General features: G+C 45.9%; 1 protein-coding gene across 1 annotated transcript; it reads right to left on the reverse strand.

Annotated features, from left to right (window-relative positions):
- Positions 1-14,116: 14,116 nt before the first annotated feature.
- RHOB (ras homolog family member B) lies at positions 14,117-17,430 on the reverse strand. Its single transcript, XM_040348534.1, has one exon. It carries the CDS (start codon positions 17,273-17,275, stop codon positions 16,685-16,687), a length of 591 nt encoding a protein of 196 aa, XP_040204468.1. The 5' UTR covers positions 17,276-17,430; the 3' UTR covers positions 14,117-16,684.
- Between the last annotated feature and the right edge of the window lie 2,280 nt (positions 17,431-19,710).

Genomic DNA, 19,710 nt, shown 5'->3' on the forward strand with positions numbered 1-19,710 from the left:
CTTCTCCCCTTCTCCAACACCTTCTCCCCTTCTCCAACACCTCATCTTCTCCAACACCTTCTCCCCTTCTCCAACACATTCTCCCCTTCTCCAACACCTTCTCCCCTTCTCCAACAACTTCTCCCCTTCTCCAACACCTTCTCCCCTTTTCCAACACCTTATCCCCTTCTCCAACACCTTCTCCCCTTCTCTAACACCTTCTCATCTTCTCCAACACCTTCTCCCCTTCTCCAACACCTTCTCCCCTTCTCCAACAACTTCTCCCCTTCTCCAACACCTTCTCCCCTTTTCCAACACATTCTCCCCTTCTCCAACACCTTCTCCCCTTCTCCAACACATTCTCCCCTTCTCCAACACCTTCTCATCTTCTCCAACACCTTCTCATCTCCCCCCGGGTTCTCCCCAGTGCTGGACCTCAGCCATCTTGTTCGATCAGTGCAGAATGATATCACTCTGTGATATCAGAATGATATTACTGTGCATGTGCAGCTCAGTTTACATTCTACAAAAGATTGCAGGATTGTCTGTTCAATATTTTTTTCAACTTTAACTTCTTTGGGTAAGCAGATAAACCCACAAATCTGCTGCTCTGTAACTGTCCAATCAGCAGACTGTATTCTTTAAACATAGCATCTTCCACCTGGCATTGCTGTGTGAGGGGGCTACAGAGGCAGAAGAATACCCTATTTTATAATATTGGGGGGGGGGGAGTGCTAAAAGGGGGCACAGCTACCAAAAAAACTCACTTGTACTATTCAGAAGATTGCCTCTCATTACTAGCAGGGCCGTCTTTAATATTGATTGGACCCTGAGCAAACATTTTCTTGGGCCCTCCTAAATACACTTTATTTAGGCAAATTAGGCGGTCCCCTAAGGCCTCGCACTCACATGGGGCCTCACAGACGCTTAATTTTTCTCTGCTCATTCACTGTGTGCTAGATCCATGCATCTTTCTGCAGCCATATTTTTTTACCCATTATGGGCATGAGTGGGGGCCCCAGTGTCTAAGTTTTGCTTAAAGTGGAGGTTCCCCTAAAAATAAACTTTTAACATTGCATTTCCCACATTAATGACAATTAGAATCGTCTGGTTTTATAAAAAAAAAACGTCCGTAAGTACTGTTTGCTATATGCGTTCTCACCGCTGCTTCTGGGTATGATGGTGGCGATGGGCGTTCTTAATTGATGGACAGGCATCCGACCGACGCATACAGCGCGTCACGAGATGCCGAAAGAAGCCGAACGTCGGTGCGCATGCACCGTATAGAGCCGCACAGACGTTCGGCTTCTTTCGGCATCTCGTGACACGATGTATGCGTCGGTCGGATGCCTGTCCATCAATTAGGAACGCCCATCCCCACCATCATACCCGGAAGCGGCGGTGAGAACGCATATAGCAAACAGTACGTATGGACGTTTTTTTTAAATAAAACCAGACGATTCTAATTGTCATTAATGTGGGAAATGCAATGTTAAAAGTTTATTTTTAGGGGAACCTCCACTTTAAGGCCTCACAAAACCTAGAGCCCCCTCTGCACTTATCAACTATTTGTGGGCAGTGTGGGATCAAGGGGCAGCTATTTTGAACCCCACAACAATGACTGGGCCCAGGGCAGCTTCCCCCTTTGCTCTGTGTTAAAGACGGCCCTGATTACTAAGGTTGTTCTTTACCTTTAGTAACAACCAAGGTAACAATGTTACCCCAATCAACCATTTTTTTTTTAAAGGGATAGTCCACCCAAAAGTGATATTTCAGGCTGGGTTCACACTAGTGAGAATTAGATGTGGGGTTCTTCGCATTCCAATCCGCATGTCAGGAGATTGTGACCGGCTCTCAATGGAGCCGGTTCACACAGCTTATGGTGAATTCAGCGCTCCTCCCGTTGTGTTTTTTCTTTAGCTGATAAGCCTGCTACCAAGCCCGATCCTTATTATGGAGAAGGAGCGCTGGTAACCCTAGGCATATTTCCTCTAAGGATGTGAGATTTGTGTTACGTGTTCTTTGTGTTCAGTGTTCTGGAAATCGGAGGTATTTAAAGATCACGGTGCCTACGGCCTTGTAAATGGGGCCACACTTCCTCTAATAAGGGATAATTCCTATATTTTGCTCCTCTATCATACCAGCTAGATAATATATGTCTAGCGCTCAGTAAAAATACACGGAGCAGGAAAAATAGGACTTTTTATTTTAAATCTAAATTCTAGAGCTAAATGACATGGTAGATGTAGGAGGATTGCTCATAGACCCATGACAATGCACCCCCTGTAGATTCACCCCCAGCTCCATTCTTATGCTCAGTACAGCTTTAAATTATCTTATAGACTATCACAGACTTTTCCCATTCTTCCAGAAGGTTCCATTGTATAAGAAAATCACTAGTTATTTCCTATTCTCTAGCTATTCACGTCATTTATTGGCACATAATCTGTCACAGAACATAACCACCTAAATGACTTTACAATCTAATTGAACCCTCCTAATATATTACTGTATTGCAGTCAGTCTGCATACAAAGTAATATTATTTTATACTTTTTTTTATTTGTTTAGGGCTGCACCAAAAATAAAGTGTAGGCAGCACTTTGAGCCAGCCGTACGCATTCGTTTTTTTTTAAATGTTCATTCAATTTTCTAATGGGTAATAGGAAAAATTGATGATCATTTTCAACCGCAGTGTAGAGAAAAATCAAAGGTGGAGGATGGAAATTGCTCTCGTTTCGTTATATGAAAAAAATTCGAACCAGTAATGTGGTCCTCAGTCAGGAATAATCATACATATTGTAATGCACAATGCTAGATTTAGAACTTTTTTAATGTTAAAGCAGAACTACACGCATCTGAGCATCAAAAAACAAAAACGCGGTTTAACTAGTTCCCGGCCACGCTATAGCCAACTGACAGCTATAGCGTGGTCACACATTGGTGGGAGGGCATCATATGATGTCCAATCACAGCTGATCACGATGTAAACACAAGTAGCTAGATTCAGAAAGAGTTAAGCCTGCGTATCAGTAGATACGCCGTCGTAACTCTGAATCTGCGCCGTCGTACATTTAAGTGTATTCTCAAATTGAGATATACTTAAATGTAGCTAAAATACGACGGCCTGCGCCATCGTATCTTAGCTGTCTAGTTCCGCCGGCCGCTAGGGGCGTGAACACTGATTTACGCCTAGAATGCGTAAATCAGCGAGATGCGCCTATTCACGAACGTACGCTTGCCCGTCGCAGTAAAGATACGCCGTTTACGTAAGGCGTTTTCAGGCGTAAAGTTATTCCACCAAAAAGCTGGCCTAGCCAATGTTAAGTATGGACGTCGTTCCCGCGTCGAATTTTGAAAATTTTACGTCGTTTGCGTAAGTCGTCTGTGAATAGGGCTCGACGTAATTTACGTTCACGTCGAAACCAATAAGTCCTTGCGGCATACTTTGGAGCAATGCACACTGGGATATGTCCACGGACGTCGCATGCGCCGTTCGTTAAAAACGTCAATCACGTCGGGTCACGATTCATTAACATAAAACACGCCCCCCTGTTCCTCATTTGAATTAGGTGCGCTTAGGCCAGCACATTTACGCTACGCCGCCGTAACTTAGGAGGCAAGTGCTTTGTGAATACAGCACTTGCCTCTCTAACTTACAGTGGCGTAGCGTAAATACGATACGCTACGCCGGCTGAAACATACGCCGCCCTACGTGAATCCAGCTAAAGCTGATTATTGGCATTCCTTTCCGCTGTCAGCGTAAGGACAGAAGAGGAAAGACGGCAATTGCCTTGTGTGAAAGGGGCATGTACACTGATAATTTTATTCAATTACGCATCTGCCCCTGAAGATTGGCGATCCTGCCAGGAAACGCGTCGGGCATACGCAGATGCATTATGATTCAATTTTAGGACCAACCTAAGGTTCAATGTTCCCATTTGTGAGAGGGTTTTTTAACAGTGCAAGGAATTAATCGTTTTACTATGTTTATGGTTTTTGCGTCATGCCTTCATTTGTTTACTAATATGTATGTTTACTATTATGTATATATCTGGAATTGCATGGGATGCTATGTGTTTTATACTAATAAACACATCCATACTACACTGTCTTATCCTCGAGTTATTTCATGCATTCCTCATTTAAAGTCCCACTAGTCTCTCTTTTCACACTGATAATAAGGGCAATGATTATAAGTGCAGTCCCAACAATGCCCCCCCAGTGTTGCCTATCAGTGCCCACCAGTGCTGCCAATCAGTGCCCACCAGTGCTGCCAATCAGTGCCACATGTTAATGCCCTTTAGCGCAGCATTTGATACTGTAGACCACAAATTATTGCTGACTCGCCTAGCTGAAGTAGCTAGAGTCGCTGTCTCGGATTTACCCTGGTTCTCCTCCTTCTTGGAAAACCGATCTCAAATAGTGAAACTGGGTCCTTTCACTTCTGAAAAATGCACAGTGTCCTGCGGTGTCCCTCAGGGATCCCCCTTGTCGCCCGTACTATTCAATATCTATCTCAGCCCTCTTTTTGAAATCATCAGTAACCAGAAGTTACTCTACCACTCCTACGCGGATGACACACAACTATATATTCGCATCTGCAACAATAAGGATCATTATCTCGGACTAGAGAAATGCCTTACTTTGATACAAAATTGGATGACGGAGTTACCTTAAACTCAACGGCTCAAAAACAGAACTTCTCCTGTTTCACGCCAACCGAAAGAGACTTCCCGCACCAATATGGACACGGCCGCCCATTCTGGGACAAACCATCACCCCTAGCACCAAAGTCAAAAGTCTCAGAGTCATTTTTGACACCCACATGACAATGGATGCACAAATAAGTTCAGTAGTCAGCGGATCTCACGATTTGCTGCGCCTTCTACGTAGACTCATTCCCTTTATCCCGAAAGAAGACATAGCAGTCGTGGTGGGTACAATTATCAACTCCAGACTCGACTATGCAAATGCCCTCTACCTCGGACTCCCAAAATACCAAATCACTCGTCTGCAAGTCGTTCAAAATACGGCCGCTCGACTCGTGACTGGGAAAAAAACATGGGAATCAATCTCACATTCATTGGTTGCCAGTAAAAGACAGAATCACTTTTACGGCACTCTGTCTGACACATAAGTGTGTTCAAGGAGATGCCCCCCAATATCTATGCGAAAAATTAAAATGGCACAACCCCAATCGCATTCTGCGATCCACCAACCAAAATCTACTCCAGATACCCAAAGCCAGATACAAGTCCAAAGGAGAACAAAGATTTTTTAATCCAAGGACCTAGACTATGGAACGCTCTACCAACCAGCATCCGGTTGGAGGTGAATCACCTGGCCTTCAGAAAAAAACTCAAAACCCATCTTTTCTGAGGGCAAACGTACAGTAGGGAAAGGATACTAAGCGCCCTGAGGCGATTCAGTTTGCATGTGTTGCGCTGTATAAGTTTCTCACTCACTCACTCAGTGCTGCCAATCAGTGCCCACCAGTGCTGCTAATCAGTGCCACATGTTAATGCCCTTTAGTGCTGCCATAGGGTTGCCACTTCATCCTCCATAAACCTGAAACACATATGAATTACACAGGTTCGGAGGCTAATTTAATGCAGATAAGGCACCAAGTGAGTTTAAATACCACCTTAATCAGCCACGGAACCTGTGTTATTAATTTGTGTTCGGTTTTAAAGGGATGAGGTGGCAACACTATGCTGTCAATCAGTGCCCATCAGTGCCACCTATCACTGCCCACCAGTGCCATCTATCAGTGCCACCTTTCATTGGCGCCTGTCAGTGCAGCCTCATCAGTGCCCCCTCAGTGCACATCAGTGAAGGAAATTACCTGTTTGCAAAATTGCATAACAAACCATGAAAAACTTTTTTTTTTCAACATTTTCTGTCTTTTTTTGTTTATTTAGCACTAAATAAAAAACCCAGTGGTAATTAAATACCACCAAAAGAAAGCTCTATTTGCCATTCAGTACCCACACTAACAGAGTGAGCCGATCAGCAGCATTTCCTCCCAGGGGAGACCTACAAAGATAATCAGGGCACTGATCATCAGTGCCCTGATGATCAGTGCAGTCCCAACAGTGCCCATCAGTGATGCCATCAGTGCCCATCAGTAATGCCAATCGGTGCCCATCAGTGATGCCAATCGGTGCAACCTATCAGTGCTGCATTTTAGTGGCCTCTATCAGTGCTCGTTATTAGTGCCACCCCATCAGTGCCCATCAGCCTTATAAGCGCACATTAGTGAAGGAAAGAAATTACTTATTTACAAAATGTTCTAACAAACTAAGAAAAACTTCTTTCTTTTTTTCAAATTTTTCTGTCTTTTTTATGGTTTTTAGCTGCCAGAGGAACACGCGCCCGCTGCACAGCGGGGAACCCGATGCGCATGGCCAGCAGGCGCGATCACTGACGGACACATACGATCACGTGCACAAGTGCCAGCATGGGAATTTGTGTGTGTAAATACACAAATCCCGTGCTGTCAGAGGAGAGGAGACAGATTGCGTGTTCCTACAAAGTAGGTACAACGATCTGTCATCTCTCCTAGTTAGTCCCTTCCCCACACAGTTATAACACAGTGAGGGAACATAGTTAACCCCTTCATCGCCCCCTCGTGTTAACCCCTTCCCTACCAGTGACATTAATACAGTAATCAGTGCATATTTGTAGCACTGATCGCTCAATAAATGTCAACGGTCCAAAAAATGTGTCAAAAGTGTCTGATCTGTCCGCCGCAATACCGCTAAAAATCGCAGATCACCACCATTACTAGTAAAAAAAAATAAAGAAAACGCCATATATCTTTCCGAATCTTTGTGGACGCTATAAATTTTGAGCAAATCAATATACGTTTATTGCGATTTTTTACCAAAAACATGTAGAAGAATACATATTGGCCTCAAGTGATTAAGACTTTTTTCATTTGGGGGATATTTATTATAGCAAAAAGTAAAAAATATTGTTTTTTTTTTTTCAAAATTGTCGCTCTTTTTTTGTTTATAGCGCAAAAAAATAAAAACGCAGAGGTGATCAAATACCACCAAATAAAACTCTATTTGTGAGAAAAAAAGGATGCAAATTTCATTTGGGTACAGCAGTGCACGACCGCGCAATTGTCAGTTAAAGCGACGCAGTGCCAAATTGTAAAAAGTGCTCTGGTCAGGAAGGGGGTAAAATCTTCTAGGCTGAAGTGGTTAAAAAAGGTTTCCAGTGCCCTAATGGTTAATCACAGGCTTCACATGCAACTAAAAAATCATTTTCGATTGGCCTCAGTAGCAAAATAGTAAAACTACGCATGGCTAAGGTAGGGACACGTCTCCCTATGCACAGGGGAAGGTCCACACACAGCAGAACCTTTGATCTTGACATTACCAGATGAGAAGAGCCGATAGAACAGCTGACACTTTCACATGATTGCCTGATCCCTGGAAGGAGACTGCAGGGTGAAATGAAGCGTTAAACTCCAGTGCGGTGGGGGAGGGGAAACTTTTGTACTAAAATTCTAAAGCTCCTTTGGCTTCCCCTGCCACGTCTAACACTGCAGAAGTTATTTGTCTGCTTAGAAATCCCAAATGCAAGACGCAACCGAGTGCAGCCACCAAAAAAAAAGAAGAAAACAGGGACCCCTGAAAGAGAGGTCCTCCGCGTGAGCGCAGAAATGTTATACGGATACATAAAATATCCAGAACTTCATGTAAATTTAAACTGCATGATCCGATTCTAATACCACTGTTTACACATTTACAGATCCAGCAATGCAGGGGATCAAGTCCCAGAGAAATACAGTGGTTGTCATTGATGACCTCCTACTGAAGATCAAAGTTGGCTGGCCAGTTCCGTCACTAAGGGCTCATTCATTCATTAGTCGGCATAAATTATTGCAATCTCAACACTGGGCACATACACTATATTACCAAAAGTATTGGGACGCCGGCCTTTATATATATATATATATATATATATATATATATATATATATATACACACACATACACACAAATTTTAATGGCATCCCAGTCTTCGTACACACGCTCGGTTTTCTCGGCAAGAACCAGTAAGAAAACTGCTGGCAGAGCTTTCTTGCTGAGTATACCGAGCGTGTTTACGAGGCTTTCAGGTTTCTCATCAAGAAAACTGCCCAGAATCTAGACGAGAAAAATAAAGAACCTGCTCTCTATTTTCTCATCGTGATTTCCTGCCGAGAAACCAGAGAGTGTGTATACTTACCTGTCGCCGTGGAAACCTGCGCATGCTCGAAATGACTGACGCATGCGCAGTAGCTTCCTAGGCATAGGCAGGGTGCAGCAAGACGATGGCGACGCCATTGAATGTGACAAGCGCATGCTCGTCGTATGCAATGTCACCGCGTTCTTGCCATTCAAAAGGACCGTGGTTCGTTTGAATGGAGTGTCTGTACACTCAGGGGGCAAAGAGATTCTTGCCAAGAATCTCGTAAGGAAAACGTTTTTTTTCCTTATGAGATTCTGGCCCGTGTGTACAGGGCTTGAGTCTGTAGGGTTCAATATTAAGTTGGCCCATCCTTTGCAGCTATAACAGCTTCAACTCTTCTGGGAAGGCTGTCCACAAGGTTTAGGAGTGTCTATGGGAATGTTTGATCATTCTTCCAGAAGCGCATTTGGGATGGTCAAACTCGGCTCTAATTCATCCCAAAGGTGTTGAGGTCAGAACTCTGTGCAGGCCAGTCAGGTTCCTTAATCCTAAACTCGCTCATCCATGTCTTTATGGACCTTGCTTTGTGCACTGGGCCAAATCATTTGGTGGAGGGGGGATTATGGTGTGGGGTTGCTTTTCAGGGGTTGAGCGTGGCCAATAAATAAAGCTCCAGCTGTTGCAGAACTACAAGTCCCATTACGCATATGCCTTTGGGAGTCATGCTTGTAACTGTCAGTGGCTTGCAATGCCTCATGGGTCATATAGTTCCACAATAGCTGGAGGGCCACAGGTTGAGCACCCATGCCTTAAGGTGCCAGCATACCAAGACATTTTGGACAATTTAATACTCCCAACTTTGTGGGAACAGTTTGGGGATGGCCCCTTCCTAGTCCAACATGACTGCTCACCAGTGCACAGAGCAAGGTCCATAAAGACATGGATGAGTGACTTTGGGCTGGAGGAACTTTATGGGTCCCGACCTTAACCCAATAGAACACCTTTGGGATGAATTAGGGTGGATACTGCAAGCCAGGCCTTCTTGTTCAGATCAGTGCCTGACCCCACAAATGCACTTATGGAAGAATGGTCAAACATTCCCATACACACTCCTAAACATTGCGTACAGCCTTCCCAGAAGATCTGAAGCTGTTATAGCTGCAAAGGGTGGGCCAACTCAAGCTTGAACCCTACAGACTAAGACTGGGATGCCATTATAGTTCATGTGCGTGTAAAGGCAGGTGTCCCAGTACTTTTGGCAATATAGTGTAGAAAACAAAGGTTCATACCACAACACCACATTAAAGTGGTTGTAAACCCTTTCAGACAACTTTGACCTACAGGTAAGCCTAGATTAAGGCTTAGCTGTAGGTCCAAGAAATATCTCCTTAACCTACACAGTTAAGAAAATATTTCCAAGAAAGACAGCGCTGATGTCTATGGCGCATGCGCTGTAGACAATGGCGCACAGGCGCACCGCTACTAACGGCATCATGCTATTAGTGTCTTTTCCCACGCGCATGCGCAGGAGTGGCATCATCACTGCTCCGGCCAGTCACAGCGCCAGAACAGCGATACCTGGAAGTCACTCCGGGTATTGTGGTGGAGGAGGTGTCCGAGGACCGCTGCAGGGACTTCGCTATGCATACTAGCTCATTGTGCCTTTGTCTTGCAGGGTTTTTTTTTTTTTACTTCCTCTTTAAGATGGGTTGCAGTGCATTGCAGAAAAATTTAAGATAAGCTGCATTTTTACACTAAGCACTGAACCTAAGCAAGTCACCGCATCACGTTGCAACCGCGGTGCATTGTATAAAAGTACTTGTAAAAAAATTAAATGAAGAATAAATAATGACGCAAACCATCGCTACTACACACGGTATAACAGGGGGCACGCCTTTTACCTTGCAGGTTGCTGTGGGCCCCAACAAAGATGAAGCAGCTAAAGTCAGTATTCCTCATCTAATGTGCCTCATAAACCATTAACTGCTTTATGAGATGCATTTGATATACGCCTGGGGGCCATTGTTGTTTTTCCAGCTGCTGCAAGGAGAGACGTTGTTTAGGGTCTACTATTGAGATTAGTATTCCTGACCTGCCTACCTGAATGCAATGGTGGGGTTTTCTTATTACGAAAAGTAAAAAAATATTCTCTTAGGTCTAGTTCACACCTATGCAGGTTGCAGATGATGCATATTCCAGATGCATATTTTGTGTTTTTCATCCGAAGTCTATGGAACCAAAAACACAACCAGCTGGTCCCTGGCCCTCTCCATAAAATGCACAGATGTGAACGTGACCCATAGGCAAGCATGTTAAATGGACTGTAGTGGGTTTCTGCAAAACTGAAAATGCACTAAAAATGCATAGATGTGAACCAGGCCTTAGCCTGTGCCTGTATAGTCCCACAACATAAAGGGTAGATTGAATGGTTTGCCCTTGTGATGTAAACCTGTGCCCAAGTACCCACCTTCCTAGGTATGTAAACCTGTGCTTAAAGCGGAGGTCCGCCCACCGATGAAAAAATTAAAAGCCAGCAGCTAACCTGTGCCCCCCCAGGTATGAACCCCTGTGTTTAAATGCCCCCACCCCAGGTATGTAAGCCTGTGCCCAAGTGTCCCCTCCCTTGATATGTAAGCCTGAGCCCAAGTACCCCACTCCCTAGGTATGTAAGCCTATACCCAAGCAACCCATGCCCAAGTAACCCCTTCCCACGTACCTCCCTCCTTATGTATGTGAGCCTGTGCCCAAGTACCCCCTTCCATAGGTATGTAAGCATATGCCCAAGTACCTTCTTCCCTAGGTATGTAAATCTGTGCCTAAGTACCCCCTTCCCTAGGTACATAAGCCTATGCTAAAGTACGTACCCCCCTCCCTAGGTATGTGAACCTGTGCCCAAATACCCCCTTCCCTAGGTATGTAAGCCTGGGTCTAAGTGCCCCCCCCCCCCCCCGGTATGCATCCCTGTGCTTAAGTGCAGACATTTAATGCTACTGTATGTTCTCATGTGTAGTAGAATGACAATAAGGCTTGACTTGAAGTGCCCCCATCTCAGGTATGCAAGCCTGTGCCCAAATGTTCCCTTCCTAGATATGCAAGCCTGTGCCAAATTGTCCTCTCACTAGATATTATAAGCCTGTGCCCAAGTGTCCCCTCCCTAGATATATGTACCCCATCTCTAGGGATAAACATGCCCACTAGAAAGTCAGGCTGTTAAAGCCCAATAGCAGAAAACCTGCTTTGTTTAGAGAAGGAAGCTTATTTTTAGTTATTTCTATAATTTTTTTACTCAACAATACGCAAGTGCCTGTTTATGCGCCTGTGGGTACAGGTACATGGCAATCTAACACTTTGCCCTAAGCTGACAATTCTGCTCCGCCATTAGATACAAGCGGGTGAGGATGATTTGACAAGCGGGTGAGGATGCTTTGTCACCCCCTAGGGCAGAAGTGACAGAGGCAGGACCTCTTCGTTAAAAAGCCTGAAATAAAATACAAATGCAGCCACTACATCCAAGGCTAGCCACCTATACATTATTCATTTTTCCTTTAGATTTACCATAACCGTAAAATAAGGTCAAAGCTAAACATTTTTTTTTAATGTGTATGCAATCAGACAGGCCCTTGTACTACATAGTTATAGGTAAATCTAAAAAAAAAAAAAAAATTGTATAATGTATGGCCAGCTTAAGCACTGGTAAGCAAAAAAAAAAAAAAGCAAAAAAAAAAAGTGTATATATATCCATTTTTTTTTTCTTAACACGTCTTACATCAGGCTTTTTTTTTTATATGTAGTTGACAAGCTTGAACATGTGATGCAATATATGCAAACAAATAATCCATTTGTTAACCACTTGTCTACCAGGCCAATTCTTCTCTCCTACATGTAAAAATCATTTTTTTGCTAGAAAATTACACAGAACCTCCGAACATTATGTTTGTTTTTTTAACAGAGACCCTAGAGAAAAAGATGGCGATTGTTGCAACTTTTAGTCTCACACAGCAAGGTTTAAAAAAATAATAGATCTTAACTTTACAGCCGAGGTAGCAGCATTTAAAAAAAAAAAACACAGTAAAGTTAGCCCAACTCCTTTGTATATGATGCTACGCCAAGTAAATAGATACCCAACGTGTCATGCTTCAAAATTGCACACGCTCGTGGAATAGCGCCAAAGTTCGGTACCTAAAAATCCCCATAAGCGATGCTTTAAAAATCTTTCCAGGTTACATGTGTTGAGTTATAGAGAAGGTCTAGTGCTAGAATTATTGCTCCCACATTCACAACGCTACCTCACATGTGTGCACGACTTGCGTATGCGTTCCCATCTGCGAGCGAGCACGTGGGGTCAGGGACGCTTGAAATTACTTTTGTTAATTTTAAATTTTTCTATTTTGACGCTTTATTTTTTTTTATCACTTTCATTCTTATAAGAAGGAATGTAAATATCCCCTGTAATAGGAATAGTGCTCGACAGGTCCTCTTTACAGCAAGATCTGGGGTCAATAAGTCCCCACATCTCACCTCTAGGCTGGGAAGCATGATTGATATAGATATATATATATATATATATATCAGCTTCCCAATTGAGGTGGCAGCATTTTTTCAGAGGCTGGCGCACTGTTATAACATCACGCCCGGCCACCGAATGATTATAGAGACTTCAGGGACCATCTGGCCCGGCGAAAATCTCTATGGTCAGCATCTGGGGCTAATCAGTTTCTTCTCCGGTTTGCTGAGTGCAGGGGCGAGCCGGGATATCCCCTCTCGCCACCTATAAAGAACCATCATTATTATGGTGAAGGGAATCACCGGCTCTAAAAGACGATATCAGAACGATGCCTTTAGGTGCAGGCACCATTCAGATATCACCGTTCAAAGTCCGCAACGCCATATGACGTTACGCAAGCAGTTAAGCAAAGGTGTGCTATACAGTGGTAAGGGGTTAACATGTGGTTACACCTCTTTAGCATTTCATCTGTGTACATAGGGAAGCCATTTTGTTACCTTTTGTCTCCACATTTAGGTCAGGTTCACATATGAGCGGCTGCATTTCGTAGTCCAGGACCCTTTTTGAAAAGGTCACATTCACAGGTCATGAGAATTGGATGCAGTTTGAAAACGTATGGACCAAGCCATCAAGCAGAGGTGACAGGGGTTAGGTTACACCAGTGTTTCTCAATTCCAGTCCTCAGGCCCCCCCCCCCCCCCAACAGGTCAGGTTTTCAGGATTTCCATTATATTGCACAGGTGATTTGATCAGTTTCACTGCCTAAGTAATCACCACAGCCTTTTCATCTGAGGGAAATCCTGAAAACCTGACCTGTTGGGGGGGCTGAGGACTGGAATTGAGAAACACTGGGTTACACTATGGAATTGCTATGGGAGATCCAAGCAATTTCCCCACCTAAAACACGTATGAATGAGTTAGACCTTTGATTGTAAGCTCCTTGAGTGCAGGGACTAAGATGAATGTACAATATATGTGCAACGAGCTGCATAAATGGTCAAATCTATATAAAGTACCTGTAATAAATAAATTCACGTAAATACATTTTGGAGTGTTGTAGGCACTATCGATTGTCCAAACACATAACCAAGGAGTAAAAACACTATTGAGAACTACAGTAAAACCTTTGTTTGCAAGCACAAGTCGTTCCAGAAACATGCTTGTATATCAAAGCATTTATTTTTACAGAGTATGAGAAGAGAGGCGCCTTTTTTGTACTCGGTTGTGTCATGACGCTACTCTTATATCAAGACATCGCTTGTATATCAAGGAAAAGTTTATTAAAAAAAAAAAAAAAAAAAACACACATTTCGCTTGTCTTGCAAAACGCTCTCAAACCAAGGTTTTACTGTAAAAATAGTAAGCAATCCTCAAAAGGGCACCAAGATTTTTTTTTTCAAAAGCATTAAAAAAACAAAAAAAAAAAAAACAAAAAACACAGAAATATATTTAGAAGATATTTAATATTTCACATAAAAACCTGTATATACATATAATAAATTTAATGTAAACATACCCAAATTTATCTTTTTTTTCCACTGCTGTCAGCCTTTGTTTTCAGTTGAACACAATTTAGTACCACTGTCAGAAAACAAAATATCTGCCTCTAACAAAAAATTTCAAATAATAATTCTGTAACACATCTGATAGTTTACCTTCATCCACATTTTATGTTTTTTTTTTTGCATTACTTTTAATCTACACGCCCCATTTATTTAATACTTGGAATGCTACAAGTCTTGTAACTTTCCTCCATGACTCTACATTCATGTACTAGAAAACAAAAATGGTGAAAAAAAATAAAAGTGGTTCTTTTCAGTTTAAGTGTTGATAAAGTCAGTGTCTTTGCAGATGGTAAGTGCATTGAGTGTCAGAAAAATAAAAATAAAATAAAAAAAGAGAAGTGCAAAAATATTTCACATGAAGTCGAAGAAAAAAAAAAAAAGGAAAAAAATGCTACAAAAAAGTTACAGCTGCAAAACAGGCTGATGTGCAAAGGAAACCAGTACTGAGAAATACACAGGCTGCCATGGAACAAGAACGCGTGTGGTCATGGCTTTCCGAGTCACCAACATGAAACGCACGCAAAGGCTGGCCACACGTTATACAATTTTTCTTTACATTGACCAAAATTCTATAATATGGAGGTCAAACCTGAAAGCTTTCAATGTGTACGCAATCAGGCAGGCCCTTGTGATGAAGGTAAATCTAGACTAGAGGAAATTGTATAATGTATGGGCAGTTGTTGATTAGAGTCTCTGATAGGAGAGACAAGTTCAGATCTTGACAGCCAGGCAACTAGCATTTCCAGAGGTCAACAACAGCTTTTATATTCTCTCAGCACAGGTTTCCTTTCAAAGACAGAAGGGCGCAGAGTCCGAGTTCCCTCCTAAGCAGGTTTTGGCGGGTAGCAGTGTGCCGTTTACTGGTGAACTACAAGTCCAAGTATCCCGACACTTGTAGTTCCCCAGGAGTCGGTACACTGCAAGCTGCCAAGCCTGCTCAATAGAATATTTTTATATATATATATTTACAGGTCTATATACAGTTCAGGAGATCGCCCCTGTTAGCCCTGAAGAGGACAGTTGCTTGTGAATAAACCAGCAACACATTGCACAGCAACACACTACTGGGGACACGAGCAACAGAGGGACTCAACAGTATCAAAGCATTGCTATCCCATCTCAAGATGGGCCACCACAATAATAACCAATTTGCAAAGACCTTGGGAGTCCCCTGGATAAGAAGGTAGTGTCATTCAGGTCACCAGAGAAGGGTAAAGCCCCTCCCTGGCACAATAGAGGCTCAGTCTATCTGTACAGGGGGAATACTGCTTGGCAGGGTGCAGCACTAGTGTGGGGTACACAGCAGTCATGAAGGGAGGCATGTGACCTCAAGAATGGGAGACTCCCCAATCTACTGAGCATTGGCAGTCCTCAGGTCACAGTATGCGGAGGGCTTGGAAGACCCCCAATCTGATGAAGGCAGTTCTCAATGTTGGAGACCAAGGTGGTAATGTCTCATGCATCAGAATGAATGCAGTCCTTGGGTCACACAATGGTGGGCTTGGTTGACCTTCAGAGCAAGAACCCCCAATCTTATGAATGAAGTGGGGTCCAAGGTGACCAAAGTCCCAAGCATCAGGATGAAGTCTTCAGGTGACAACGGGGGTCTTGTAGGACAGGGCACTCAAATCTCCAAAAGAATGGCCTTCGGGTGACAACAGACTCAAGTGATCTCTAGGACGAGATACCCCCCCCAATCTTCAGCCAAATGTAGCACTTGGGTGGCTCAATGAGGGACCTCTAGGATGAGACACCTCAATCTCATGTGAGGGCATCAAGGTGGCAATTAATGTTCCAAGCATCAGCAGGAGTAGAGTCTTCAGGTGACAGAAGGGGGGGCTTAGGTGACCTCTCAATCTCTAGAAGAAAGCATTCCTTGGGTGACACTGGAGGTACCTTCTAGGATGGACACCCCAACCTCTAGATGCAGTTCTTAGGTCACAGTGGTGGGACTGAAGTGACCACCAACGTCTCAAGCTTCAGAATGAACACAGGTGACAGGATTTGGGGTGGATGAGAGCCCAATCTCCAGAAGAACGCAGTCCACAGGTAACAATGGGGTGACCACTGATGGACCCCCAACCTCTGGATGCAGTTCTTAGGTCACAATGGTGGGACCACTGTTGTGAGCATCAGAATAGATTAGGGATGGGCCAGGGTGGATGAGAGCCCAATCTCAGGAAGAACACAGTCCTCTGGGACTTGGAAGAGCCCCCCCAACCTCTTAGGTCACAGTGGGTGGACCAAGATGACCACCAATGTCTCAAGCATCAAAATGAATGGAGAGGGGGAGTTGAGGTGGATGAAATGACCCCAATCTCAGGTGCATCAGGATTACAGTCCTCACCACCCCACCATGTCCGATGTTGGGTAACCCTATGGCGGGGCCCTCGGAGGCAGGGGCCCCCTTAGCACCATACAGTCCAGTCACATACAGGAGGGGGGGATCATAGCAGCTTGCAGCAGCTGATGCACTCCCCGCTGGGGCCGTGCCTCTTCTGTAGCGCCGCCCTGGTGGCGGTCTCGAAGACTTCCCTGACGCCATCCTTGGTCTTGGCGGAGCACTCGAGGTACTCGTAGGCGGAGATGCGGATGGCCATGGCACGTCCGTCGTCGGTACGGACCGGCTCCTGCTTCATACGGGCCAGCTCGTTGCGGATGTGCTCGTCGTTGCGGAGGTCCTTCTTGTTGGCCACCAGGATGATGGGCACGTTGGGGCAGAAGTGTTTGACCTCGGGCACCCACTTCTCCGGGATATTCTCCAGAGAGTCCGGGCTGTCCACCGAGAAACACATGAGGATGACATCGGTGTCCGGGTAGGAGAGAGGCCGGAGCCGGTCATAGTCCTCCTGGCCCGCCGTGTCCCATAAGGCCAGCTCTACCTGCTTACCGTCCACCTCGATGTCGGCCACGTAGTTCTCGAAGACGGTGGGGACGTAGACCTCGGGGAACTCGTCCTTACTGAAGACAATGAGGAGGCACGTCTTCCCACACGCCCCGTCCCCGACCACCACCAGCTTCTTCCGGATTGCTGCCATGGCCGCTCCGCTGCTACCACTGCCGGCCGCCCGGCGCTTCCTCAGCTTGCCTATGGTTCTAATGGTGGCGAGTGATGAGGAACGGATCCCTTCTCTCTCTAATCTCACACACCGCGCCTCAGATTCCGGGAGATTTAACTCTCGGCCACGCTGCGCCCCGGCTATTTAAAGGCTCATGAGGCTTTCTTAATATAGCCGGCCAATGGCAGGGACGCTGGTGACGTTATGCTCCGGGAAGCCGTGCTCTTATTGGCGGAGGCGGGAGCAGGGAGGGCGGGGACGCCTGCGGCTGACACAGACTGATTCCTTCCTTGGTTGCAGCAGCCTGGGAAAGCTGGAGGAGAGGAAGCAGGAGGGGGAGGGGGAAGAGCTGAATGAATAGGAAAGGGCTGCATGGAGGAGGCAGACTGGAGAAGAGCTGCATGGTGGGGACAGAGTAGGAAAGAGCTGCATGGAGGGGACAGGCTGGGGAAGAGCTGCATGGAGGGGACAGGCTGGGGAAGAGCTGCATGGAGGATACAGGCTGGAGAAGAGCTGCATGGAGGGGACAGGCTGGGGAAGAGCTGCATGGAGGAGACAGACTGGGGAAGAGCTGCATGGTGGGGACAGAGTAGGAAAGAGCTGCATGGAGGGGACAGGCTGGGGAAGAGCTGCATGGAGGGGACAGGCTGGGGAAGAGCTGCATGGAGGATACAGGCTGGAGAAGAGCTGCATGGAGGGGACAGGCTGGGGAAGAGCTGCATGGAGGAGACAGACTGGGGAAGAGCTGCATGGAGGAGACAGGCTGGAGAAGAGCTGCATGGAGGAGACAGGCTGGGGAAGAGCTGCATGGAGGAGACAGGCTGGGGAAGAGCTGCATGGAGGGGACAGGTTGGGGAAGAGCTGCATGGAGGGGACAGGCTGGGGAAGAGCTGCATGGAGGGGACAGGCTGGGGAAGAGCTGCATGGAGGGGACAGGCTGGGGAAGAGCTGCATTGAGGAGACAGGCTGGGGAAGAGCTGCATGGAGGAGACAGGCTGGAGAAGAGCTGCATGGTGGGGACAGAGTAGGAAAGAGCTGCATGGAGGAGACAGGCTGGAGAAGAGCTGCATGGAGGAGACAGGCTGGAGAAGAGCTGCATGGAGGAGGCAGACTGGAGAAGTGCTGCATGGTGGGGACAGAGTAGGAAAGAGCTGCATGGAGGGGACAGGCTAGGAAAGAGCTGCATGGAGGGGACAGACTAGGAAAGAGCTGCATGGAGGGGACAGACTAGGAAAGAGCTGCATGGAGGGGACAGACTAGGAAAGAGCTGCATGGAGGGGACAGACTAGGGAAGAGCTGCATGGAGGGGACAGACTAGGGAAGAGCTGCATGGAGGGGACAGACTAGGAAAGAGCTGCATGGAGGGGACAGACTAGGAAAGAGCTGCATGGGGGAGGCAGGCTGGGGAAGAGCTGCATGGAGGAGACAGACTAGGAAAGAGCTGCATGGGGGAGGCAGGCTAGGAAAGAGCTGCATGGAGGGGACAGGCTGGGGAAGAGCTGCATTGAGGGGACAGGCTGGGGAAGAGCTGCATGGAAGGGACAGGCTGGGGAAGAGCTGCATGGAGGAGACAGGCTGGAGAAGAGCTGCATGGAGGAGACAGGCCGGAGAAGAGCTGCATGGAGGAGACAGGCTGGAGAAGAGCTGCATGGAGGAGACAGGCCGGAGAAGAGCTGCATGGAGGAGACAGGCTTGAGAAGAGCTGCATGGAGGAGACAGGCTGGAGAAGAGCTGCATGGAGGAGACAGGCTGGAGAAGAGCTGCATGGAGGAGACAGGCTGGAGAAGAGCTGCATGGAGGAGACAGGCCGGAGAAGAGCTGCATGGAGGAGACAGGCTTGAGAAGAGCTGCATGGAGGAGACAGGCTGGAGAAGAGCTGCATGGAGGAGACAGGCTGGAGAAGAGCTGCATGGAGGAGACAGGCTTGAGAAGAGCTGCATGGAGGAGACCGGCTGGGGAAGAGCTGTATGGAGGAGACAGACTAGGGAAGAGCTGCATGGACGGGACAGGCTGGGGAAGAGCTGCATGGAGGAGACAGGCTGAGAATGTGTTGCATGGAGGGCAAGAGCTGCATCAGTGGATAGGAGATACTACATACAGAATGTGTCTGGAGCAGAGAAAAGCAGAAACCCCCGGAGTTTAAATGTAACTAATAGCTGATTAAAGTAATGCCGCGTACAGGTGGTCGTTTTTTGTGATAGAAAAAAACGACGTTTTTGAAACTTCATTTTTAAAAACGACGTAGCATACACACCATCGTTTTTTCAAAATGTTTTAGCAAAGCGCGGTTACGTTCAGCACGTACGACGACACTCTGTTCCATTGAAGCTCGCTTCATAACTTGCTTCTGAGCATGTGCGGGTTTAAAAACGTTGTTTTATACGTTGTTTTGCCCACACACTATCGTTTTAAAT

Source organism: Rana temporaria, chromosome 4 (assembly GCF_905171775.1).
Source record: "Rana temporaria chromosome 4, aRanTem1.1, whole genome shotgun sequence".
In the NCBI taxonomy this organism is placed as follows: Eukaryota; Metazoa; Chordata; class Amphibia; order Anura; family Ranidae; genus Rana; species Rana temporaria.

What these genes read in the sequence shown, in the direction of transcription:
- RHOB (XM_040348534.1), bottom strand. Translation starts at nt 17,275, where the DNA reads ATGGCAGCAATCCGGAAGAAGCTGGTGGTGGTCGGGGACGGGGCGTGT.